This window comes from Nesoenas mayeri (genome assembly GCF_963082525.1).
Source record: "Nesoenas mayeri genome assembly, chromosome: 5".
NCBI classification, from domain to species: Eukaryota; Metazoa; Chordata; class Aves; order Columbiformes; family Columbidae; genus Nesoenas; species Nesoenas mayeri.
The window spans coordinates 35,868,071-35,895,564 of record NC_137548.1 but is presented as its reverse complement, the minus strand read 5'-3'; the positions used below and the strand labels follow the sequence as shown (position 1 = coordinate 35,895,564).

The following is a 27,494-nucleotide window of genomic DNA, read 5'->3' as shown; positions in this document are numbered from 1 at the left end:
CACTTTGTTATATGGCAAGGATTCTACATATGAAAAATTTATTTTCAGCAACTTTATCGAATTAGCCAAACTTCTTACAAAGTTGTCACTGCACAGGGAGCCAACAGAAGCTTAATACAGCAACTGCTTCATAGAAGTAATGTAGCTCAATCTAGTTTCAAAATATTAACAAAGCCGTAGAGGCTAACTAGGACATGAATAAAATTCAAAGCAATATATGAAAAGAGCTGGAAAGGACAATTCTAAGCAGAATCACCCATCATCTCTTGTTTTTGTAAAGAAGTGTGCTGAACTTCACTTGCTAAAATTTAAGGACCATAAAAGAAATATTAATCAGCGCTATCAGAATGAGAGAAGTATAAAATGTTTTCTGGGAAAAGCAGAGCAATCCTTACAAATCTCTGCAGCGATCATACAGAGTCTCTTGACTGCTGCAGAGAAAGTCTTGGTATATTCAGAAATGCTTTCCAGTCCCAAAATTTCCAACACGCTGGTTCTTTTCACAGCTATTAGATCTGTGACGGGATTTTCAAAGAAACACTACTAATACCAGAGTAGGAAACACTTGCACAAAGCATGTCAACTATACAGGTACTCTTAACACTTGATGTTGGATGAATGATGGCTTAATGAATTAAGTGTTCTGGCAATTCATATATTTGTACCATATGTTTCAGCTGAAAAATCAAGAACTGTGCCAGAACCAAAAGCTGCAGCACTGAGGGAATAGTCATTGATGTAAAGCCCTTACAGTTTCTGCTTCAAGAGGAATTAATGATTTATAAACTCTAACTACTTAGACACCAGACAAAATCTTAGTGTCCTTTTTACTAAAAGGTTTTCTCACAATTTAAGTTCTAAACCTCAAATGATTTCTGTTGTGCTAATCTTAGCAGACACTTCTCACCGTAATTAATCCTCTCGAGAGAAGTATTTCAGAAAGCATTTTTCAAATTTATTTTGAAATTGCTTTCACTTAATTTATCTGAAGTTTATATTAAACCTTCATAACCATCTAGAAGATCACATTATTTTAAACGTTACAATTAACATACAGATACTGCAATTATTCATTATACTTTCCTAAATGTGTATTGCATGCCTCTCTCCTCCTGTTTGCCTTGAAAATAGTACAGGATATGTACACACTTTTTTTGAGTAGTTTTCCAAAAGGATAAACAGGGAGACTCGGTAATTATAGAAATGTTTAAAGAGTGCAGTTGTAGGTACAGCAGGTTCTAGTGAAAAAAAGAACGCATTCCCATTGTTACCAGCGTGCTCAAATCAGACAGATAGTGGAGGTTATGCATATGAAATGGCTGCTGCTTCACAGGAACAGAACCCTCCTTGCTAAAGCATGAGTCATTTCTGGAGTTGTGAAACCACAGAAAACCCTCTGGACTAGGAAGTACTTGTTCATTATTTAAAAGATGCAAGAAGACACGCTGGGTAACCTTTACAAGAATCCTGAGTTATTTATATACTTCAGAAAAAGTTGCATAAGAAATAATGAGTCTTTTTGACGGTGCATCACCTGCTTTATATACTATCATTCTAACATATGGTCTGTTACGTGAAACTGTTTATGTAAGTAATTTTTTGCTTTTTTAATTGCAAAATTTACCTTTCTGGACACGTTAAAATCACATTAACAGTCATCTGCTCAATGCAAGTTAGAATAAAAGCATCATCTCAATAATTAAAAATACCATACTGCCCCTTTTGAAGAGTCATTTCCCACACACTCGACTTTGAGGATTATGATGCATGCAGTATACGTTCTCTCTGGACTAGTGCTTTGCCTCAGAGAGACAATTGCCACTCCAATGCTAGAGAGTGCTGAAGAGCCTGCACAGGCAGCAGAGTCATTCAGTATGTTCAGTAAGAAAGAGCGTGTGGAATTAGTGGATGAAGGAGAGTACACAATAAATTCTACCTGTGAGCAAGAGCTGGGCAATGCCCTCCGGAAATTAAGGACCACAAAATGTTCTATTTATAACGTGTCTGATATTGTAGTGATCCCGAGCGGGAGACCATTGTGCATCAAGGCGTTCGTGTTCCATGTGGCAGTTTCCCTGGAGCTCCCACAGCGGGCTGGGCTGTGCCCCACACTCAGCGTGGCCTTCAGGCCTGTGTCACGGTGCCCAAACCCTCTGGCCAAAGGATCCGCTCAGCCACCTCCTGGTAATGGGGAGGCCAGCAAGCAGCTCCCAGGCAGTACTGCTGATTACACCACCAGCGTGGCCTTTATCTAAATATAGAGCCAGAACTTCTCCTGAGAAATCCATCCAGGGACCCATCCAATGCCGCATGAACACACGGTTCCCCAGCATCTGAGGGGAGTAAGATTTATTTACTATGTTCCTCTTCTTATTCTGCCTAATTAAAGCAGATACTTTATTAAGCCATTTGTTGTCAGGCTTTCTTATTGAGATCCAGAAAGAACCTGGCACTGTCCCTCTCCCTCACTCCTTTGCCCCAGTGCAGAACAAACACACACCCACAATTTCCTTTTCATTTCAACACTCAGGAGTTCTGATTCTACAGAAGGAGAAGCCCTTGCCTTTTTCTTGCCATTACTAAGCAGGTCTCCTCTGGCCAGTAAGAGTTCTCTCTCCAGGTCTGGTAATATCTGTGATATTTGAAGACATTAAAAAGAGATCAAAGACTTTTTTTTCTTCTGCTAAGGGTTATAAATTTGTGGTTAAAGATAAGGTCTACCAGGAATCCAACCATTCTATAGCAGCAATATTCCAAGAGCTTTTACATTTGTACCCATGAATCTAAAGCACAGTATTTGACACTTTGTCCACTTAGAACTTCTGGGTTTGGAGCAGTAACCATCCATACCGATCAACTCTAAAAAATGAAGGCAATTTCCAAGCCACTATAGCTATTCCTTCCTAAATGTCACAGATCATTTAGTCGTCCATTAAATCTCTAGCTGCTGCTTCGGCTTTCACTTCTGCCTAACTCCGAAAGCAGAGATATTTTTAGCAGGAAACTCTGCACTTTTTGTCTATCATCCAAGTTTCAAAATATCTTGAAGAAAACATAAGAGAATTGGCTACAGCAAATGTATTTCATTAGAATGAGCAGTATACAGATCTCTACATGAAAAACCAACTGTACAGACAAAACATTTTTTATCAGACAGCTCCTTTTCTATCCCAGTCTTTGGATTTTGTAAATTTTGAGTTTCATGTATTTTTGAACCTAAGAAAAAAAAATAATAATGATAAAACTGAGGAACAGAAAAGCAGACTACTACTTTATTTAAATATAGTCAACTGAAGGTCATAACTAGCAAGTTAATATCTGGCCATCCTCATTTACAGTGCTGCCAAAAGAACACTATTTTGCTCGGGAAATAATTGCAGGCTAACAGAATAAACAGAATTCACCCCTTTAGGCTCCTTTTATTAAAATGACTGGTTTTTTTGTAGAGAGAACTAAAGTTCTCACTGTCCTACTTGTAGAAAAATTTTCATCAGTAATCTCTATTCTTCGGATAGATTTCAGTGTCTAACTGAGGTCTGGTAAAAAATGTTTAACTTTTTTTACAAACTCTGTACTTTAGATGTAGATATTCTAAGATGGAGGAGAGAGGTAAATGGGGTTTCATGTGGAGTTTTGTATAAGAGAAACAGCACCAATCTTGAGAACCATTTTAAACTAACCTTTCCAACAAGAGACAGCAGAAAGATTGTTTATAATGTAATTTCAATTTACATTGATTTTAGTGATTATTTTTTTATAGGCACTGGTAAGCTGTTGTCCACCACATGTATAAAATGAACTTGCTATTTGGATACTATTTGCCAGTGAGCTCGACGCATTGCATCTTACTGTTCATTTTGAAACCTACAAGTTGAAGTGACTTAGGTGAAATACATCAAGTGTGCAGTCAGAAAAAAACTTGTGCCCAATTTGTTAATTTTGAAGAATTAGGTTGTGTCTGTTGATGATAGGACAGATCACGTTTTCATTGCATGTTTCAAACATACACAAAATACATAACTATAGGGATAGTTAGAAAGAATATTTTTTTGGTTCTCTTTCCTTATTATTTAGCCATCCTCAGAAGGCAATATAAGTGCTCAAACATATCCACTGTTGTTTTCCTTGGTAGAGACCTAGCAGAGTTAATTTAAAAATACTTTCAACAAAAGCTAGTATGAAATTAGCTATTTTTTCCACCACAGAGGAAAACCCTTATTTTTGCCTTTTATTTTTCAGTTTGTATATTATGAGATTGCCATGGTTTTAGATGAATTGCAACATAATTAGCTCAGGTTTTGCTGTTGTCAAGACTATGTCTCTGCTAAAATACTAGTTGTCCAAATACAGGATTGCTTTTAAAGAGTTTAAGGTACTAAAATTGTGCAAAAACAAAATGAAAATACAAAATATTCTGAAAACACACACACACATATTATATTAAAATCTGTAGGCTACTTCATATAAAATATTTAAATATAAAAATACATCATAAAAGTGCCTGGGCACCCAAGTACACGAGGTGTACTTTAGCTGTTTTACTTAAAACAAAACGAAAACTGTAGAGAACCGTGCCATTATGGCTGAAGCTTCATGCCTGTTTATCCACTACTGGCTGAACAGTCAGAACGTCTGCCCTAAGCGCTCTTCATAGTTAGGTCTATAGAAAAGACTTAATCAAAGAAAAAACTCATACTTTCCCTTTCTCCGAGCACTTCCATTGCTTATTTCTTTTGCTGGGTCTCTCGGACGTCAGCTCAGTGAGAATATTGTGCATGTGAAAGCTTTTATTATACTTAGAGCATAATGCTACACAAACACCCAATTTTTTCATTTTTTGAAACAGAACCATCCCTTTAGTTTTCTCACCTACAGAAGCACTCATAGTTCTGAACAATACTTAGAGACATTTGGAGATTTTGCATGTGAAGAATTTCTTCACAGTTCCCTGATCTTTCCTTCAAAACAGCCTGAGGATAATTGTCTGTTGTCTTTTACAGCCTCAAGGTACTCTGTAAAACTGAAGTGTTCGCTTCAGTGTCCCAAAGGACACTCAGCTTTATTTTCTTACACATTGCATTTTATACATAGCATTATTCCCTAAATATTTTTATTTAAATACAGAACACATTCCTTGTTCCAAATACATAAAGAATGGTTGCTTTCTGTTTTATCAAAGAAGGACAATAATCTTAAAACATCTTGATGTTAAGCTCTTTTCTTCATAAGGTATCCTCAGATACATAGCTTCATTTTCAATAATGATAGATGTTGGGTAATTTTCACTTATTTTAAATTATGTTCAACTACCAAGACCACTTCACTGGAAAGAATGCAGAAGAAAAAAAAAGCTGTAAAATGAAGGGCTTGAGCAATATAAATTTCCTTATGAGATCAACTTATTTGTTAATAGAGAGGTTTATGGCATCACACTACTGAAGCAACACAGTGAAACCGTTACAATATTTGTAATTTTAAAATGCAAGGCTATTTCAATAGAGCATAACAACAGTAACAAAGCAGATGATAAATAATAAAAGAAAATAGAAATGCTAGTCTATGCAGACATGGTGAAAGCAAATACATGTTACCTTTGCAGTCCTAGTATTCCACCTAATCCTGTCAGAATGATGAGGCAGCTGAAACTGAACACAAACCTTTCTGACAGAACAATCCTAGAAATCCTTACGTATTTTTTATAAGGGAATATTTAGAAGAGAAACGTTAAACTGTGACGTTATATTAATATTTAACTTGAAATGATTTTTCTTGCCTAGAAAGGTACATGCTAAGAAACACTTCCACGGGGATCTCAAAGATATTCCAGAAGAGCAAATATTGTGACTTTAACCACAGCAAATTACATTATGTGTATTGTAATATCGAAACACTCTGTTCAGCAAACTACTTAATCTTGCATCCAAATATATAGTACTACTGTTGACCAATCACATACATAATTAGCGTTGTCTCCATACACCAATAATTGGCTTTTGTTACAACCATAGTGGTCTGAAATAATTCGTCCATATTGATCCCACTTCCTTCAGAATCTGATGCCTGCACCCAAGGTGGACCCTGTTCATTCAGGGGATCCCTGCCCCCTGCATACCCGTGTGTCTTCGCCTCACCCTACGGAAGTGCTTCTTGGCTCCCTTATATAAAACCCATGAAGGGAAACGGTTCCATAAACCATGGTTGACACAAACTAAACAGCCAGATAAAACATGGTGCTTATCAATGCTAATTAGCACAATAAGGCTTTTATCTCCTTACTTAAAACTGTTGCTATATAGCATTTTTCATTGTGGTATAGACTTTTTTCTGTTTTTTTCTGGATCCTTTTAACAACGTATTGTTGAGAGGATTTTCATCATGATACCAATGTGTTCAAGTAACATTTTGGTGTTTGGTTAGTTGGGGTTTGTTTCTTTTTTTTTTTCCATTTTATAAACATGAAATTTTGAATGCTGTGTGATTTTCAGTAAACTGTGACAGGCACAGAAGTTAAATAACAACTTGATTCCAACCCAAACTTCTATAAACCAAAAGTGTGGGTAATTCAAAATGTCTTGTAAGAACTCTATTATGTATGCAGTAATTAGTACCGAACAATCTAGAAACCATCTAACCAGGGCTGTTATTCATTACTTACTGTTGCGATGCTCCCTGAACCAGTAAATCATTTCAATATTCTACACCAGCAGCCTCCAAAGTGAGGTGCATGCAGGACAATGACCAATCTGATCTCTTTCTAAGACAAGGTGACTGCTAGAGGATGAGGGAAAGGTTGTAGATGTTGTATACCTAGACTTTAGTAAAGCCTTTGACACTGTTTCCCACAGCACCTCCTGGAGAAGCTGGTAGCTCATGGCCTGGAAGGGCATATAGACTTTGCTGGATAAAGAACTGGATGGATGGACAGGCCCGAATAGTTGTGGTGAACAGAGCCAAATCCAGTTGGTGGCCCATCACAAGTGGAGTTCCACAGGGCTCAGTATTGGGGCCAGTTCTACTTAATGTCTTTATCAATGATCTGGATGAGGGGATTGAGTGCACCCTCGGTAAGTTTGCAGATGACACCAAGTTGAATGGGAATGTTGATTTGCTGGGGGGTAGAAAGGCCATACAAAGGGATCTGAACCAGCTGGATCATTGGGCTGAGGCCAATTGCATGAGATACAACAAGGCTAAGTGCCAGATCCTGCACTTAGGTCACAACAACCCCAGGCAGCGCTACAGGCTCGTGGAAGAGTGGCTCGAAAGCTGCCTGGCAGAGAGAGATCTGGGGGTGTTGACTGGCAGCCATCTGAATATGAGCCAGGAGTGTGCCCAGGTGGCCAAAAAGACCAATAGCATCCTGGCTTTTATCAGGAATAGTGTGGCCAGCAGGACTAGACAAGTGATTGTGCCACTGTACTCTGCACTGGTGAGGTCCCACCTTGAATACTGTGTTCAGTTTTGGGCCTCTCATCATAAGAAAGACACTGAGGTGCTGGAGAAAGTTCAGAGGAGGGCGACAAAGCTGGTGAGGGGTCTGGAGCACAAGTCTGATGAGGAGCAGCTGAGGGAACTGGGGCTGTTCCGCCTGGAGAAAAGGAGGCTGAGGGAAGACCTTATTGCCCTGTGCAACTACCTGAAAGGAGGTTGTAGCATAGAGGGGACTGGTCTCTTCTCCCAAGTAGCAAGTGATAGGACAAGAGGAAATGGCCTCAAGTTGTGCCACAGGAGGTTTAGATTGGATATCAGGAAAGAGTTCTTCACAGAAAGGTTTGTCAGGCATTGGAACAGGCTGCTCAGGGAAGCAGTTCAGTCACCATCCCTGGAGATGTTTAAAAGATGTATAGATATGGTGCTTAAAGACATGGCTCAGTGGTGAATGTAGAAGTGTTCAGTTTATGGTTGGACTCTATGATCTTAAGGGTCATTTTCAACCTACACGATTCTATCGTCCACGGGGAACAGGGAGAAAATACTAGAATATACATATCCTGGCGGATGTGTGCTCAAAATTTTTTATTGATGGATGAGGTGCGCAATCAATAAGTTCAGAGACCACTGGCAATAATGGTACTTTATTATGAATTTCACATTATTTTCTAACTTGGTATATTATGGTATGAAAAGATATGTGCTGGAGGCTGGGGACACATCTACCATGCCCTGTTACTTCTAAGTGGCAGTGTACTTTTGACAGCTGTCTGCTCACCAGACTTTGGTTCATATTGCCAAGTAGTCTTTAAGCATATGAATTGGAATGCTTTCAGATAAAACATGTTAGGAAGATGAACTTCAGCAGCACATGTAATCTGCTCAGTTCACAGCATCATACTAGGAGCAGTTTGAAATAAAACATATCAAAGAACATATGATGTGGATGCTGGATGTCCAGCACCAAATCATTTATAGACAGATGCAACTTATTTGTTTGCATGACTTGGTAACACAGACACGGCCTGAGATAAATGTTGAGTTCCTGGTACTAGGGATGTGGTGGCTAGGGCTAAGGAAGGCACTTTTAGCTTTAACGCCATGCACTTTGTTCTGGTTTTGTTTAGGCCAAAGACATACATTTGTGGAAGCCTTTAGGACATCAGATAAGTCAACATTCCAGTTCTGTGCACTGTCAGAGATGAGATGAGCCACTTACCCAAAATACTCAATAAAACATAGAATCCACTTGAAACTTTCCATTTTACATCTGTGCTCAGATACAGCTCATCAGCATGAAATCTCATCTAGATGAAGCTCCTGTATCTGATAAAAAAAAGCATTTGAGCAAACAAAATGCCTCCAGCCACATGGCTCAACATATCTGTTAATGTTATTTTAACCACTACCTTAGGATACTTCCTTGAAGGAAGTTTTTGGCTGGTTTTCTGTTAAAAACATTCCATGTCTCCTATTCTGTTTTAAACAGTGGACCTTGCATATAATAGGTTAACTAACAGGATTAGAACACCATAAAAAAAATTAATTATCAGAGAGAAGTTTAATTACGTGTAATCACACATTGAGGTACTAAGCATCAGTCTATTAATACAGTTTAGAGCTTGCATATCACAGCGAGGTGTGTGCAGTCTTTGATGTCTTCCTACTGTGTTTTTCCAATCAAGCCATTAAAACACAATATTAAAAGCCTCTAGATAGAAAACATACTATGAGCACAAAATAAACTACACTATTTTAGCAGAATTATCTGCAGTCTACCAGCTACAAATACTTTTCAGAAAAATGCCATCTATGGAACCAGTTTCTGATGAAGAGAGGACTGCTGCGTTATAACCAGATAAGGTTTCATCTTCAGCAGTTCTAAGTGAAAGCTTTCTGTTATTAGGAACTCTCACTTTTTTTTTTTTCTCCTCCTTATAATCACTAGGTTATGAACCAATAGAAGACACACAGTCCAAGCTTCGCTGCCTGCTTTCAGGCAGTCTTACAATTTGCATAAATTAAGCATGAGAGTTAATTTTAAAAGTGCAGTAGAAATAAAGAAGAATGTTGCTGAAATGCAACCAAATGTGCCACTCATGGACATTTCTGTCTCAGTCTATTTTTTCCTCATATGCAAGTGCTCCTATAAATTAGATAATTTTTATAATCTGACTAAATCTTTTTCAGGCCTCGTGCATGATTTTTGTGATTAGGGGATCAGCCCTCACACACCATTGTATATGGTGGGGCACCAGAGGCTCATAGATTACAGAAAAGGTTTTGCATTCTGATCTTTGCTCCTTTCCTAATAATTCCTTTTTTTTTTTAATCCTCCGCCCCTTCAATTGCTCCTGAACACTCAGCCAATAGTACCCACCTTAGCACACTTCTCAGACCTCATTCTTAGATTGCATTAGTCAAATTAGAGATCCCTATTTTAAATGTAAATTTAGGATTTTTTCACACCTCCCATACACATCACTTAACCTCCACTGAATTTCATCATCTGGCTGAACACTCAGTCACTCAGTATTTCCATGTCCTTATTTGCAGTCACACTTCATTTCGCTACAAATAATAATTCTCATAATTTACCTGTAAACAGCTGTAGAACCTGAAGGTTTCTTTTTTCCTATATATACAGTAGCAGTATGCATCTATTTTGACAATCGTAGAAAGAAAGAACTTTCAGAAATCTATTTACCACAAGCAAAGATCATACTGCTGATCTCCCTCAAACTCAGTCAAGCCCCTAACCAATTATGACATTATCAGTAATGATACAATAACATTACATTTCCTTCATAGATCTCAAAAAAAGGGTCACCAGAATACATTCTTACACGCTAAACATAACCAAACAAAACTTAATGTAACAGGTCATATGGAAAATTATTAGGGCTTTTATATAAACTCGATTTACTTACATACTTGCCAAAAGCAATTTGCTGCTTAATGAAGCTGAGCTATGTTTCCTCCTCTTATTCAGGCTGAGATCCCGTTAAAGAACAGTGAGACTGGAAGCCACTGAAAACATTTCCCAGTATAGCGGGTCAGAGGAAAAGCACCAGAACTGTGGTAGAGCAAGTAAGAAGATGCCTCAAGACCTAACCAGGTTTCAGGTGATGGCTGGTACAGAGATATTATTTAGCAAAAATGCAAAACGAAAGAAAGCCAGGAGGAAGTCAGAAAATTGGTTACTATGGCCACAGAAGAGAAGCAGAGATATTCTTCATGCTGGAAAACAAGAGATTTGAAATCTCCTGTTGTTTGTTTCTAATGTATTTAGTGAAGAAAGATTTAAAAGACAAACAGGACTGTGGTAATAAAAAATCTGATACATATTAATCTCCCTGTGCAACAGCACAGAGAATTCTTAAATGCTGGATAACCTGAAAGGCTCAAAACATCAACAATATACTGGTTTGTCTGGTAAATTCACTTTCAGCTATTTTTCTTTTTCCTCTATGGATACTTGTCTCTTTGCAGGAGAACCACAAAACTATTTTGTTTGTTTTGGAAAGTAAATAATAGTGTTACTAAAATGATTTTGTCACTGGCATGGCATTTCAATTTAAAGGAATGCACTATCTTCCTGCCCTTCCCTTTCACATGCTGCAATATTCCATGACCTGCAAAACACAGGCTGAACTTCTTTGGGATGTTCATAAGACCAAATTGCACAACAAAATATAAAAAGCATTCGTTTAAATCCTTCTCACATTAGCACAGGAATTAATAACAATGCTTCAGCATCTTCTACATTCAGGACAGCTTGTAAGAGGAAGGTAGCTTGGTGAGGTGGTCTCCTCTGTCATTTCTGGAGCCATGCAGTCTCCGAGGCAACAGAGCCTATGAAACATAAGATGGAAGACGACAGGAAAACAAGTAGTGATAATTCCTATTTTCACATGGAACGTTAGTGAGTATACTTTTTCATCCAGTGCATCTAGGCATGTGACATCCTTGCCAGGAAAGCAGAGGAATGCTGGTGATGCACGCAGCAGTCCCAATAGCAATCAGAGTTTGACCACTAATAGATGTAAAAATCTGGGCCACTCCCAGACACTTGCTGGTGTCTCTTCCACATCAGTTCAGTGCCAGGTGCCAGTAATAAGGGATGCTCAGATTTCTCCACCCTAGTTGCTTGCTTTACATCACACATACCTCTCAAAACAGCACAGAACCAGCAAGGCAGAGAGGAAAAATGGCGTATGTCTGTAATACTGGTCATGGCAGCAACTGCCTGGGCCTACAAGAAATCCCATCAAATGCCAGGGAACATACACAAGGGCAGGGATGAATCCTGTTGTTCAATAATCACGGAACAGCTACACAGACACTTTGGCCATCTCTCAGTTCACATTCTTTTTGTACAGATTTTTTTTGATTGAGAGGTCTGTGATTGCAGCGACTATCCATCATCCAGAGAAGATGAGAGAAGCAGATGAAAAGCCCCTTCAGTGAGCACTCCCTAAGGAGTTTCTATAAAAAAAACTTGATATAGCAATAGCTATAGCATGGAGAACAGTCACATCCTTCAAGCAAAAAGAGTCTCAAACCTATCAGAGCAGAAACAATCCAAGAGTCAAAACTGATATGCACAGCAACTACTGGCTTCATAGGTGGGAAAAAAATCCCACAATAGAAAAGGCGTTCTTATGAAACACTCATATTTTGGTGGTGTGAGAGTGTGCCCGGACAGCGGTTCAGGCTTGCACAGCCAGGTTTGGCACCAAAAACCCAGATTCTAAGTCAGAACTGAGTTTAATACAGACTGCATTTCCTAGAAAAGGGGGAAAAAATCAGTTTTAGAAGAAACAAAACTAACTTAAAACAACAAACAACTAATGAGAAAAAAAACTGGCATAACACAATAGATAATGAAATCACACTCCGCTAGCAGCAATAGGATATGATACAATATAATATAATCAGCTGTTGACAAGAACTAAAAGAACAGAGAACAAATGCATGGCATGAGGAGAGAAAAAGCTAAGAGCACATTATCAATACTGCAAGGGGTACAAATCTCTGGTATATGTGCTTACAGCATGAATGTAAACATATGGACCAATAATTAAAGGAAAGTAATTTTATGTTTCACATAATGTTTTCACGATTTTGTCACATCACCTCACACACAAACCTTTCATTCTCTCCAGCACGGAAACACCAAAAGTCTGTAAGACCATTTAAGGACTAATACAGCAAGTAAAAACTCAGAGTTCTTTCTGTCATCTAAACAATGTAATTCACATTTTTTGTGAGCCAGATGTAGCTTGAAAAAGCACACTAATCAATAACTGACTCTGCTAATGCAGGATTTAGACATTAACTTGGAAGAAATCTGTGTGTACATCAGGTATATTTTAATTACAAGGAAATATGATGTGACTTAAAGCTGTTCTAATGTAACACATCTCACTTCTCAATTGCCCTAGCTGGATTCATGGACACAAGAATGTCTCTTTTATGGAAACCCGAGAACCAAGTAGGAGATCCAAAGCTGGAAGTTTATCAGGGGTTTCATACGCTAAACCGAGATCTCAGAACAGTGTCTGGTTTTTGTTACTGGTTGGGGCACTTGCAAATCCTTCTAGAAACATTGTTTTCCTGGCTGCAGGAGCACAATGAAGCTGTCTACTGGAAAGTCAGACACTGACTGCAGGTTAAGAGAGTCAAAAGACAAGCCCTCAGTTTTAGCCAACACACACTCTAGTAGGACTAGTTATCTAATCATGGAAGAACACATGACCACCACACATTGCCTTTAAATCTTTTCCAATTTGTATTTGTAAGTTTTGGAGGCTACGGAGATACTACTTGTTAATATTCATTAGACATTCAATCAATAATATCCTTTTGTGTCATGTTACTCAGTAAAAGCTCTGGTTCCATGAGTTAGTTATTTCAATCTAAAAGGCAGAAGAAGAAAACACTGGCAGAAAAACTAAGAACCAGAATTGTCCTACCTGCAAGGTAAATAATAAAGCTTCTCAGCGCTTTACATTCCTCAGCAATGGGACTGGAGGAAGTGCATGCTTTAAACAGCTCGAGCCTCTTCAAGAAAAACTCTTATTCTGAAAGGTCACTGGAGAGAAATCTATTTTATGTTTGTGCAGGATCTAAACAGATACACAGAGTGATAATCTCAGCATTATCACCAAAATATGAAACCTCCCATCACAAACCTTAGGGAAACTTTTTGTGGAGACCCTCTGCAAATGCTGATATGCTCAGCAGATGAACATCAATACAATGCTGAAATAAAACGGAACCAGGACTTAAAACTTCTATGCAAAACCTGGACGACACCACATTTCCTTGTTTATGTAATGTAGGGCACTTCTTCAGAGTCAATTATCACCCACTACTGCAATACAAAGCCATGTTTGTGAAGTCTGAATATTTTGAACCACGATGCTGCTCTTATGGACTGTCTACCACTGTAGTAATGACTAACTTGCTTTCATTCCTGTTTTTTGACACAAGACTATCAACTGGCACTTGTTGACAATTAGCTACTTATTTTTTCCACACATTGATAAACATGAAAATGCTTTGAAGGATGAAGGTCAGTGTCCCCTGGCTGCACACAGAGGCTGCATGTGTTTCATCAGCTACTCCTATCGGCACAAAGAACAGATTCTGGCATACACTATTAAGTAGGTATATGACACCACAAGGTCTACAAACCAGGCGATCCCTGAGAAAGTCTTTGAATAGATTGACTTTACTTGTAATCATTTCAGACATGCATATTTTTGGTGACAGAGAATCCAACTTTGCTCTGAAATGCAGCTCAGCTTACTTTGTCCGTAACATGTTCCCAAATACGATTGTGTGGAAAAGTGAAAATCTCCTTAATTCCTACGTCATCAACTGACCTCTAAGAAGACACTGTGTTCCCTACTTCCCTTCTGGGTAGTTCCCTCCCTCTCAAATTTTTTACAATTTTCTAATCTTGGATCTTTATCTCTGGAGTCTGTTGCCCCACAGACTGATGATCTGAGAGGAATGTGTTTCAGCTATTCATGAAAAGGATTTTCATATATTAAACTATTAAGTGAACACATACTTCTAAAGAAAAAAAAAAGAGCTATCCTATCATTAATCAGGGAAAAAGGTCTGTAGTCTAAAATGTAGCCTTTAATACTTTACGCATATATGCTTTCATTTAAAGAGAAACTATAGAAGAATTACAGGTGTTCTTTGGGGACCATAAAGTATGTCTCTGTGTGAAATGGTGGATAATGGAACTAAAAAAAAAAAAAAAAAAAAAGAAAATTAAAAAAAAAAAAATCCCCTGTTCCTCTAGAACTGCTTTACATCTAAATTTACAAATTGACAACCAGTACTAAGAAAATTTTCTGACAAGATTTCTTAAAATTAACTACCAGAGGAGGTCATGATTTAACTTTGTTCTCTATACTAGAATATCCATCTCGTACCACAATTGCGACAAGAATGAAACACAATGGGAAGGTCTTTCTTGTGCATATTACTTTCATGAATTGAACACCTGCTGCCAAATTCATTTCTGGCCTTGAGATGATGAGATGCATGCATATGCCTACATGAGAGGCATATGGGGATGCACTTACAAAAAAAAAAATCACACACACAAGAAAAACACAGAAAAAATAAACCACAATAAAATTCCTTTCTGCTGTTGACTTGCAAATTCTAGCAAACCAAGTATTTATTTGGAAATCCATTGATGAGTAGCATTCTCATTCACCAAATCTTCCTCACAATAACAATGCTTCCCAACATCACGTGTTTCCTTTGTACTGACAGAATGCTGCAATCAAAAAGGGCATCTTTCATGATATTATAAACTGTAAGATGCTACTGTTGACATATCAAACTACCTACAGGCACATCACACAAACTTTCCCTCATTGGTAATAATCACAAATAGCTCTTTACTTTTGAGGAAAACTCCACATTGTAAACAAAATTGTATTTTGTCATGTATGTCATTAACTAGAAATAAAGAGTGTTAAGTTTGTTGCTATTCTTTTCCTCTCAAATACAACTGCTCTGATTTCCAGCTAGAAGATGTTCTTCAAAACCAGTGCTGCCCAATATGCTCACCAGTCCCTATGTACACAAAATTATTTGGCTTGGAAGGTCTCTCCTTTAGGCACAATGTACTACTACAACAGATGAGGAGCAAGGCTGAAATAGGCCAACGTGGTTTTGCGAGTTTGAAAGGCTCCTTGCTTTCAGTATGAATAATTCAGACAAGAACATAACTCTAGAGAAAGTCACAAGAGTGACACTTTCTCAGAAATATACTGTAATTCCTGTATTTACTGTCTCAATCAGTTCCTGCCATATTTTAAAGCCAGCAGGTAGTGAAAGTGAAGTGCCATTGCTTTAACTGGAGTAGAGAAATGACAGGAGTGCAGATGGCAGTATGGCCATTTAAGCATTCACGCAGGTTTTCCTCCTCTGTGAGCTTCTCTTATTGAAGTCTTGGTCCTCAAGATCTTGTGATATAAAAGATAAAGTCTTCAGGGGGAAAAACTGTGATGGTATCTTCATATGGTTACCTGTGGAGTGCTCTCAATTTGGGAACCGAAGCACCTATGACAAAAATCTCGGGAAGGTAAGTTACATCACGCTTCATTTCAGACTGACAGAGATGTTGAGGGACTGCAGTGGTGACTGGCTCCACACAATTCTTCCTGACCCTGGTCAGGTCCATGAGGGCAGTTAGGATACGTGCTGTCACTGCTGCCATAAATACTCCTCATTCATACACCTATGGACATGCCAGACTACTTAATTTTGGTAAGCAGGATGCACTGCTTTGATTATACCCAACACTGACCATATACACCCATTTAAATAAATAGGCACATATATGTACAGGCAGTATTCCAGATATATAAATCATCTATGAACTCACAGTACATCTATACACATTGTAAATATCACACTCACATGCAAGGATAAGTATATTCTAAATACTCCTGAATTGAAACATTATAAACACATGAAAAAAATTGCTGAGTATTGCAATATGGATAAATAAATTCTCATATATATATTGTATAGGTTATTTTTTAAATTACCTATAGATTTAGAAACATGTATTTCATTAATCTTCTAAAGATACTTTTTAACCAACAGTTACGGTTTACAGAGTTTTCCTCTTCCATAAACTCAGAGATAGTCTCTGCTTACAATGGTGCTCTACCTAAGATATAATTATATGAATTAACAAAATCAATACATCCGTTTTCCTCATAAATTATTTTGAGCTGTAAAAGAGGTTAATCTACCACCTTTTCCAGAATATATGGAAACACTGTCAAAGAGATTTCTTATTTGTCGTAGTAACTATTGCTCTCTGCCTGATCAAGTACCCTCCTTTGCCATTTAAGCAAGCAGTTTACTTTGTAAGGACTATCAGAAAACATGAATATTCCAACTCCTGTGAAGATAATACAGCAATCTGCCAAGTTAAATCATATATAAAAAACCAGAACTACTCTTCTTGCATATTTCATCAAATTAAACTGCTTAATACTTCATGTTTAAATTGGAAGGGATAGCTGTGAGCCTAATAACTCTGACCTACTGTGCACGGAGGAAGATTCTGTCCTCTCTAAAAGCAAGATTCCAGTAATCTCATTTGCTTTCTCTTTTACTTCCCCCTCTCTCCTCCTTCTACTCAAATGTGCTTGGAGAACCTTTCAGAAGTTGAGTCCCCTTGTATTTACAGAAAGGATACTTAGTCTCCCTGTTTGCCAGCTGCTATTCAAAATACATATATACAAAAAAATACTTTTCCATATTTCATGCAGATTTGTCCACTATACTCACTGTGTGTCTCAGCACCTTCAAAGAGTACCTTATTTCATATGAATAACACATGTTATATTACAACTTGAGAAGTTCGATCAATTAAAGTGTGAGAGAGTTGGGCTGACTTCAGTCACAACCTAAAAGCCCCATTACCTGAACAAAACAAGACATCTACCAGAAACATATAAAGAAATCGATTTTTTCCAAACGCTTTAAATAGCTCTGCCTTAGAACGGTACAATCCTGCCCCCACACTTACGTGCTGGCACAACCAAGAGCAATGAGTAACCCATCCTTTGCTGTTTCCTAGGATCTCAAGCATTTAAACACCAGCTGAGTAACAAAGAGCTGACAAATCAGAACAGGCCTCCTTAGCAGGTGGTGGGAAAACCATATTCCTGTGACTGCTGATCTTGCCTAAAACATTAAGTCTCTAAAAATAAAAGTATTTCTTCTTTGCCAGCATTCTGTTTTTCTTTGTTCACTGAATTCAGTTCGCACAACAAAGCAGAAATATCAGTTTCCTTTTCTCTGCCTTCAACATTAACAAAATGTCAGTGGGTTGGATTTCTTCTATTAAAGGAGAAGGATTATGATTTAGGGGTTTTTGTCATTTTTGTTTTTATAGTTTTGGTGCAGTTCTCTGAGCATCCTGAAAACATTACGTAACACTAATAAGTCTTGAAAACCTTTCTTACTGTCCAATACCAACATCTAAACATTGCATCTATCCTAATAAATCATTCTCCTCTTGATAATTCAGGGTAGAGGAGTCCCTGAATCTCAGCAGAGAGAAATAAAATATTATGACAGAATGATAACATCAATGCAGATACAGGCAGTCACTGTATTTGCTTACAGTGGGTTTGATGCTAATTGAGGAGGAATAAATCCTCACATCTTTGCACACTGCAAAGTCATGTCTAGATCAGACAATTATGGAACCACTTCCCTTTATTAAATTTTTAAACTACTCTTGACTCCCTTTGCACAACTGAAAATGAGTATATGAAACACCGCAATGGGTTAAGTAATCACAACGAGCAAGCGATATGTCAGAGTGATTGACTCTCAATCAAATAAAGGAACTCCTACACAGACCATGCCACCAGTTCTAGGCCAAATTCCCACCTAGTATCCATCTTTTCTTCCACTGAAGAACAAAACTGACAACCTGCTGAAGTACCATCCATGAGTGGACTCTGCTAAAGTGAGTTTTGCTATAATGCACATTTTTCTGGAAGTAAACTTCAGTATTTATTTTGCCACTCCCCAAAATCAAAGGGATTTCAATGATTTTGAGTACTTCATACTATCCCTTTCTTAGGACAGATATTATTGAAAAAAAAAAAAAGGACCTGCTTTTGATCTCAAAAGTAAAAGGATACTCTATATTTATTTTTTGTTATGAAAAATCTAACTCAATGTTCCCAGTAGTCCTGCAGCTGTCTGCAGGTAGAAAAACAAATACGTTGAGTTACACGTTTTTAGCATCAAGCAAACCTTACTGAAGTCAACTTAGGCTGAAGGTAAAACACAATTCTAAAAATAATAAAAATTCTATTTTAGACGCCTAAATATGCATCTAACAATTTTACTTTAGAGACTTCCCCCCCCATGATACACTTCAAAGCAAGAAATAACATGGCTTTTTAATGTAACATTTCTGTAATTCTCTAAGCAAACAAATTCAGTGTTGAAAGGCAGTAATACTGTACCTTGATTTCTTCTATTTCGTCTGGCACTATCTTGTATGCAGATATAGTCCCACCCAACCTGAAATAAAGAGAAGAAAAATATAATAATATAATAATGGTGTCACAACTTGTCCAAAAACACAAATATCCCTTCTACCAATTCAGAGATAAAAGCCACCAAGTCTGAGAACAAAACCAAAAAACCTCTTTTCCTTTCTTTATTCAAAGAAAAATCTTCATGTGAATAACAAACATTAGACACAAGGTGTGCTTCACTAGCCTGAAAGAAAATAATTAGGTCAACCAAGCAGAATTACCATCACCAGGATGTTATTCTTTACAGTAACAGCCATCAGCAATCGTATTCTACGATTTCTTGCTTGTTGTCTAAGTCGTATGGATGAGTTTAAATATTTGAAGCCTGATGTGCTCTGTGTTCAGTATTTCCCTAATCTGCTATACAGTCTTAAATGCATCCAAATGTAATTCTTGAAATTGAAATTCTTTAATTAGATGTGCATGTACAGACCTCACAAACCACACAGACTCCATGGCTTCCATGTTTGAAAAGTCTCTGGAGTTCATGACTTGTAATAAAAAGTGGATGATGTACAATATAATAGTTTTTGCTGATCTAGAAAAATAGGGGACTTTGTCCCATATTGAACTTACTCGTTCACATCCTGCAAAAGTTTATGGTATAGTTCACATACTGAAAATGCATGAATAGCAAGTACTATAAATGGTGGTAAATATTACATTTTCCCCAGAGACATGCAGACATGGCTTCCTCTATTTCATGAAGCAGTATTATTGATAGTGACCATTCAGACCTAAAACTATAACTGCACTGATGACCTCCCTGCTGGCTCTGCACAGCAACACTAGTCATTTTCTGGGTCCTTCAGAAAGGAAAAGCATGTAAGAAACTATTTATTATAAAGCAGGAGACAGCTATAAAATATGTATTTGTACTATCTCCCCTATTACTGATTTTTTTTTGCAATTATCAGCATTTCTATACAGATGTATTTCCTCATATTTAATCTTGCAATTATTACACATACTGTTTACTTAACCTAAAAAAGGGAGAAGAGAATAACACAGAAAATAGATTTTCCCCATAAATCCAGCCTTTCCATATCTCTACCACTCACTCTCAGAAACAGTTTGAAGGCCTTGGACTCTACACAGGACATGGACTCTACACAGGAAAAGTAAAGTCTGACATCCATTACTGCTCCAAGTAACATCAACTATGATTTCTGGGGTAGAGACAGAGTCCAGACACTATAGCATTCAAATTCATTATGAACAATCAGAGTGTAGCAATCATTCTGTCCTCGTTCCTCTGCAGCTTTCATTGCTGCTAAACATCAATGGAACTGAGAGCTGCACAGAACGGAAACTTTTTTTTTTTTTGCCTGTGCAAGAATAAACATGAGCTTTTATTCTTCACTATACCTGACCTTTGTTCAAATGGTGTTTCCAGGGATAGCTACAAGAAATTGTTTTGACCATCATGGTGAAGGAATGCTTCATCATACCATGACAAGGAACAGCTCAGATCAGTGCATGTTATCACTGCACGTGACTGGTCCTATTGTTACTGGAACACAGTCCATAAGACGACATTTTTATTTTTTTCTTTCAGATCCATTCCTCTCCATGCTCTGGAGCACTCAAAAAATAACCTCATTGACTTTCTACCCTCCAGCAGAAGCAGGGGATGGAGCCTCTGCTGCCAACACTCCCCCAGCAGGGAATTCCACCTGGCAGTTTTCTTTATTGGCCACCGCCTCGCACAAGTATGAAGCATTCTCTTGGAATACATCAGAAAAAAAATCTTTTAAAACCAAAATAATTGACTCAGTAAATTCATTTGGCTTGTTCAAACCATTAATTAGCATAATTTTCCGCAAATACTTCTGCAAAGTTTTGTGTCAAGAGTTTAACATACTCTGAATCTGCCAAGCTGCAGTCCAAATGGTAGCATATTTTAATGTAAAACATCAGTTACCACAATTCCACATTTTTGAAAGAGATATTAAAAGTCATGTTACTGTTTAAATAAACAGTCTCTCACCTATAGCTCCAGCTCACTATATCTATCTTAATACATTCACAATCCTACACCAACATCTTTCGCTTGAAAATCCAGACTGCATACATAAATAATAACAAATTTGAAACTGAAAGAGAACCAGAGACACATAAATATCCAATTCCATAAATGCCCCAGAGGTGAAATGAAATTTTTAAGGAAGTCTATACTTTCTTCATTTCAGAAGATTAGATTTCGTCCCATCTTATAACTCCTGGAAGAGAGATCAACCACAGCAGATTGCCAGTTAAAGCTGGTACTATAGAGGACGTAATCAAGACACTTAACTCTGCATATAAAGTTTGGTTGAGTTTCACAGAAGTTTAAAGGTATCACACACACTGGGAGCACCCACGTAACACAGCCTGAACTATTCTACTGGTCATAAATATGATATATGTGAGGAACAGAAATTTTGGGTTTACTATGTAATAATGTAACTACAAGAAAAAGGGATTTAAGATGTCTATTCGTCAGCCTGAGAGTACCAAACAACAACATATAAATAAAATTTATATGCCACACAAAATGCCACACACAAAATATTAATACCATACAATTCACTTGCCAAATGAATTTAAGAGGCAGAAGTAATTGTGAAACATGCTGCATACTCTTCACTCAAAAATAATCAGCCCCAGTTCATTCCAACCTCATGGTAAATACTCTGAAAAGAAATTTGAAAGTACTTAGTTTGGTGTTACCAAGTCACTATCTCAAATCTCCCACAGTCAGGCAAGTCCACAGTATAAGGGACTACACCATGTCATACACACAAGTTACTCAGAAAAACAAAAGCATTGTGATGAATGTTAAGAAAGAAGATCAAAAGCAAGGCAAACTGAAAACCAATGCATTATTTGGTATCTCAAACTTAAGGAAAACTTTACATTTTTAGTATTTTTCTGAATTACATTTAAGCATCACTATCAATTGTGAGCTGTCTGGAAGTTTGCTTGTTACTTTGCAAATCCTGGATCACTGACATCTGAAAAAACAGACACCAGACAATTACACACAGGCGATTTCACCTCCATGATGATGCACAGTCTGACAGAGGACTTGCATATGGCATAGATGTCTTTTTCATTTTTGTGGGAGCAGCCTCTCTTTGCAGGTTGGTTTTGTTAGAACATTTTACACTAACATTTTTGATCACAGTGTTTCAAGAAGCAATTACATTGTGATCAGAAAAGCAAAGGACCAGTTAGCTGAGTACACACTAACTACTCTGGGCTTTGTACACTAGAACATAATGCAGCAAAGAACACGTTAGAAGAGCCAGAATTCAGTTCACAGTGGACCAAACTTTTGTGCAGATTCACTCTTCATCTTTCACACATTTTAGTATTACTATAGATTTTATTATGTTTGCTCCAGTTGCACAACACAACATCCAGCATCCTACAATAAAAATAGCATTTCCTCTCAGAACAAATACACAATCAACCAGGAGAAAAGCTGAATATACAGCCAGCTAGTTCCAGAAAGCTGAAAAGACAAACACAAACTTCATCTGTAGAGACCTGATATCAAATTCTTTCTCCTCCAAACTGCAGTATTTTCATACCACAGCAAGTCACATTATTTAATAGTGAAATTATTTTAACTAGTATTTAGCTTTACTTTTTCACATGTGCACATGCAACAGATAATCTCTGAAAGGTCCCACAATTTACATTCAAGTTTTGACAAACATTAGTTTCATCAGGTCTGTATCATATCCGGCATGTAACGCAGACACTCCAGCTCTCTGGTCCCTTTGCAGAAGTTAAATTATTCCTACATGTGGAAATCAGACAGCTGGCACAATAACAATGTAGAACCACGCCTCATATTGGGCTAAACTGGTGAATGTCTCTGAGGGGAGAATCAGAGAAGACAGGATGGAAAATCCATAAAATAATTAGGAAATAATAAATCTCATAAATATTCGCACGGGACTTTGTGAAAGAATAGAAACATTGTGTCTCTTTTAGGGAAACTATTCACAAAAAAGTGCATCTCAGGTTGACATATAATACATAGACTGGGTTCGCAGGAAGATGACAGAAAGATTCAGGAGAATGTGGAAAGCAAGGTTTCCATAGCAACCTAAGAAATTAGCAAAATACAGGAAAACAACCGAAGCAAGGCCACTACAGTTGTACTGGAACAGATGGAAGCTTTACTATTTCACAAATTAAAGCACAATTCACCGAAAAAGGAAAACTTGAACTTCATCCAAGTTAAGGAAAGTTAAAAACCAGGAAGAACTGTGCTCAAATGGAGGCAAGAAACAATGAACCAAAGCCCACATGGGAAGAGAACATGAGAAGACTAGACTTAAAGAGAAATAAATTACAACTATTACAACAATAAGCTATCCATTATTTTAATAATTTATCCTTTCATCACCTGTTTGCTGTATGTTTCAACACTATCTAAACCAGAAACTTAATTTCTCATTTTTAGAACATCCATTCTGGATATAAGGTTGAAATTATCACAGTGTTATTTTCCATCTGGATGCAAGTTGGACTTCTGACTGGTTTTCCCCTGTACCCCTGTGTATATGTATGTGCCAATGGACTCACTGGATTATTATTGCACAGTTAAATCATATGCGAGACACTTGTGCACTTGGACTGAATCAATACTGGTCGGCTTTATACAGTTCCACCATTCAGTGACTGCCGTAAGAAGCTGAGCTATTGATTCATCCGTTAACTTAATAAATGAGTCATACTGAATACAACAAAGTCAATTTTCTAGAAATAGCTTGTAGCCAGCTTGGCTGCTGTCATCTGCTGAAGTTCTCCAATGCCACTTTAATTAACATTAATCTTTCTTCAGATAGATCACTGTCTAAATGATGTCAAGTTGTCACTAAACCTCCCAGTGAAACTCTGCTTCATAAATTAAAGCGAAACTCAAAATCCTCTGATCAACCTTTTTTTTTTTTTTCCAGATCCACCCCATAAATATATTTATTATCTACCATCAGGTTATCTACGTTTTGACTGATTTGTAAACCAAGCAGAATATTCAAGACAGACTGCGCTTGTGAGCAGATGAAGTGACTGGGAACCAGACTGGCTATTCCTAATTCTAAGGGCATGGTTTTTTATCACAGGCTACTGAATGACGTTATGATACCATTCCTGAGGGAGCAAAATGACCAAGACAGCATTTTTAGCCAGCTCAACCAGGCTAGCTTAATGTTGACCTGTGAGACATCAGCAAATCAGCTAGCCTTGTATCCTCACATACAGCCAAGAGTTCACAGAGCATTCCAGGGAAAGAAGTAGCAGAACTGCATTTCAAAGCAAGGTTTGTTCTCCCCTACCTGCAAGAGCGTGCATTAAAAGCAGACACAAAGCTACTTTAATTGATAGTAGTGTCTACTGACCTCTGAGAAATTGCTGAAGCCCCCTGAAGGGAGGTAGTAGGAAGGCGGCCTATTTTGGGCTCACTCCTACACAAGAGAAGGCTGGCAGCAAGAGCCAGCTGGGCCGCGGCTCTGGCGCTGGATGCGCGCCAGCAGCGACTCCTGCAAAACAGCTTGTCAAGTGCTTCCTCATGACAGCTTTACTTACTTTAAGGTGTAGAATTACATGATGAAGACCAAGCCCGTGCTTTTTGGTTTCTTTTTTCTTTAACGGATTCAATAATTAGAGCCTTGAAAACACACTCAGCCCAATATTAGGCTAACTCCAACATTCTGTACTCAAAAACCTCACAGAAATAACATGATTGCAGACATGCCCTCTGTCACTTCATGTCTCTCATGAACAAGAGCTCTGGGAGTAAGATGTCAAAATCACAAGATCCTCCCTCTGCCTTAACATGTTCCAAAGATTTATTGCACACACAAAAAATGAAGTAAAGGAAGGGAGAAAATAAAATTACCCAATGTTTTAAAATTTTTATTCCCTACCTTATTACTGTTTTAAGAGTAACAAAACTAAAAGGACACATTTTTCACTGCTTTCTGGCTTTTTTCATTGTTATTTTTCTCTTTCACCTTTCATAGCTTTTTTTTTTTTTCACTGTAGGAAGAAGCAAGAATAAATAAGAGGCGGCTATTTTTTTCAGTTACTTTCAGTACAAAAATACTGACACCTCAACAATCTGTTATTGGGAAAGAAGGCAACAAGGATCTTTGTCCTCCACAGATGTCATACCTGCGGTATGCAGGTGTGTTTATAGCACAGCGGAATGGTTGTACTGTGCTCCATCTGATCAGTGATCTAACTATGGAAATCATACATTAAATCAAACAGACAGAAATGTCAGCTGGCTTTAAGTAAAAATGTGTTTAGTGACTTTGAAAGTTCTGACCGGGGCATCAGATGCTTGACCAGCCAGCTCATTAAACAACATGAGCAAGATTTGAAATTTCCTGAGAGGAAAAAATATGCAGAAGCAGACAAAAATCATTACAATGAAAAGTGTAAAATTCTCACAATTTAGACAAGGAAATACATATTTAATATCCATGTTGGGATTTAGTTGTTAGACTGAGGACCATGAAAGACTGTATGAAGAAAAGTATTCATAAGTAAGGGCAAAGACAATAATAAATGTTGATCTTACTGCATCCTGTAAGAAATATTGTGGTAGGGCAAAGCATGTATTTGCATTTTTTCCAGCAAGTACATACCTGGAAGAGATAAGCACTTGTATATACATTGCTAGCTATCACCTGACACAAAACTCTCACCTACCTCAACTGAAAGCAAAATTTTTGGGTGCCTGAGTGACCTTTTGCTATCTTGGAAGGGACCACAAATTAAAGGATTTAGGCAATGTGATAAGGATTGCAATGATCTGCCTGGAAATGAAAGATTCCACTGGTAAACTACCAAATACCACAACAGCTTGTAGAAACCTATACAGGTGGATAAAGCTATTTTTGCTGACACTCCTGTCATTTCAGCTGAGCTCTATTTGCTTCTACCCAAATGCAGAAGAGAGACCATCTGAACCAAATGTTAAGGAAGGAAAAAAAAAAAAGATTCCTCCTAGGAGAATAAGTTGACCCCCAACTAGCAGAAATAGTAGAGTTTATTTTCTTGTAAATTAAGACTGGCCACCTCCCACACAGAATTTTTAGCATCAAACAAAAAATGGATTTTCAAAATGGAATGAAAAAAGAAAAGGGTTCCCTCTACCAGGAACCCTTCAGTTTTTTACCATGTATATGCATTTCATACCCAACTACACTACCATAATTTTCTTTCCAATAATTTTACTGTATATTTTCCCTTATATTTCCTCGACGCTCAAGCACACGCACATGTTTGACACCTGCTTGTGAAGCACTCCTGGACAGACAAAGTCCATGTGCATGCTTATGCCCACGCTAATAAATACTACATGTTTATTTTAAAAGGAGAAGTTAGACTGGTATGTAAAACCTGATGTTGGAGAATAAGCTGGAATGAATCACAGACCACAGGCTGAGAAGAGCAATCATAGTACTTTCTATGATCAGGCAAAAAGGCACCCAAATAATCCCTTCACTCCAAAAAAATACCAGTAAGGACTAAAGGTGAGAGCAGGATGACTCAAACTCAGGATGAACAAAATGTGGAGAATATATGGAAATGGTCTGATAATTCCAGATTCTAGATCAAAGTGGTTCTTCAAAATTTCAATCACAGGATTTAAGGAAGATTATCAGAACTTTTAAATAACTTCTTAAAAAAACAACCAAACAAAAAAACAACACACACACACAAACAAAAGCAAACAAAACCACGACGTATAATTCTGAAGAATGGCAGAGGAGTCTCGGAGACAAGCAGCATCAAGAAGGGCTGTCATGCGAGTTCACACAATACTTCACCTTCCCAAAACTCTCATGTCTCATTTCTCCCCACCACACTCCAGAGAGATATAAAGTATGAATACAATCCAGTATATGATAAATGACAGTCTTGCTAAGTCTGTATTTCCCCAGATGGTTAAATTCAGAAGCAGAATTTGTTTTTCTTTTTCCTTAATACATTAGTGTGTTTGCATATATATATAGATAGATAGATCTCCATGTGTGGCCTAAATGGAAGAACTAAATTGTGTTTGAAACAGTGACCTGACTGAACTGTTTGTCTGCAGGATTTTTGCTTGTCTTTTGTTTAGTGTGTGTTTGGGTTTGGTTGGTTGGTTGGCTTTTGTTTCTTTCAGCATACGCTATGTGCTGGGGAACGTGAAAGGAAAAGGGAAAAAAATTGTTTGGCCACAGAATGTAGTCATATGAATAAACCAACTCTATATTTGATCCATTCCTCTTCATATCTAGGGGGAACTTCCTATAGACAAACAGTATTACTGACAATGCTGAAAGTGAGACTTTTTATTGCATGTTTCACATAGTTATCTCCATTCCAGATAATTTACAGGTATTTTTAAGCCATCATCCATGCTTTACAGCTGCTTTTAAAGTACTT

The 27,494-nt window shown here is 37.6% G+C and overlaps 1 protein-coding gene across 6 annotated transcripts in view; it reads right to left on the bottom strand.

The window, feature by feature from the left end:
• Positions 1-27,494, bottom strand: part of GPHN (gephyrin) — a gene marked incomplete at both ends in the record, with an annotated part of 292,255 nt that overhangs the window by 156,910 nt on the left and 107,851 nt on the right. For all 6 annotated transcript variants that reach the window (XM_080346039.1, XM_080346043.1, XM_080346040.1 and 3 more), the window contains one exon: positions 18,978-19,035. In XM_080346039.1, coding sequence (XP_080202165.1) covers positions 18,978-19,035 — 58 coding nt within the window. The remainder of the gene's footprint in view (positions 1-18,977; positions 19,036-27,494) is intronic.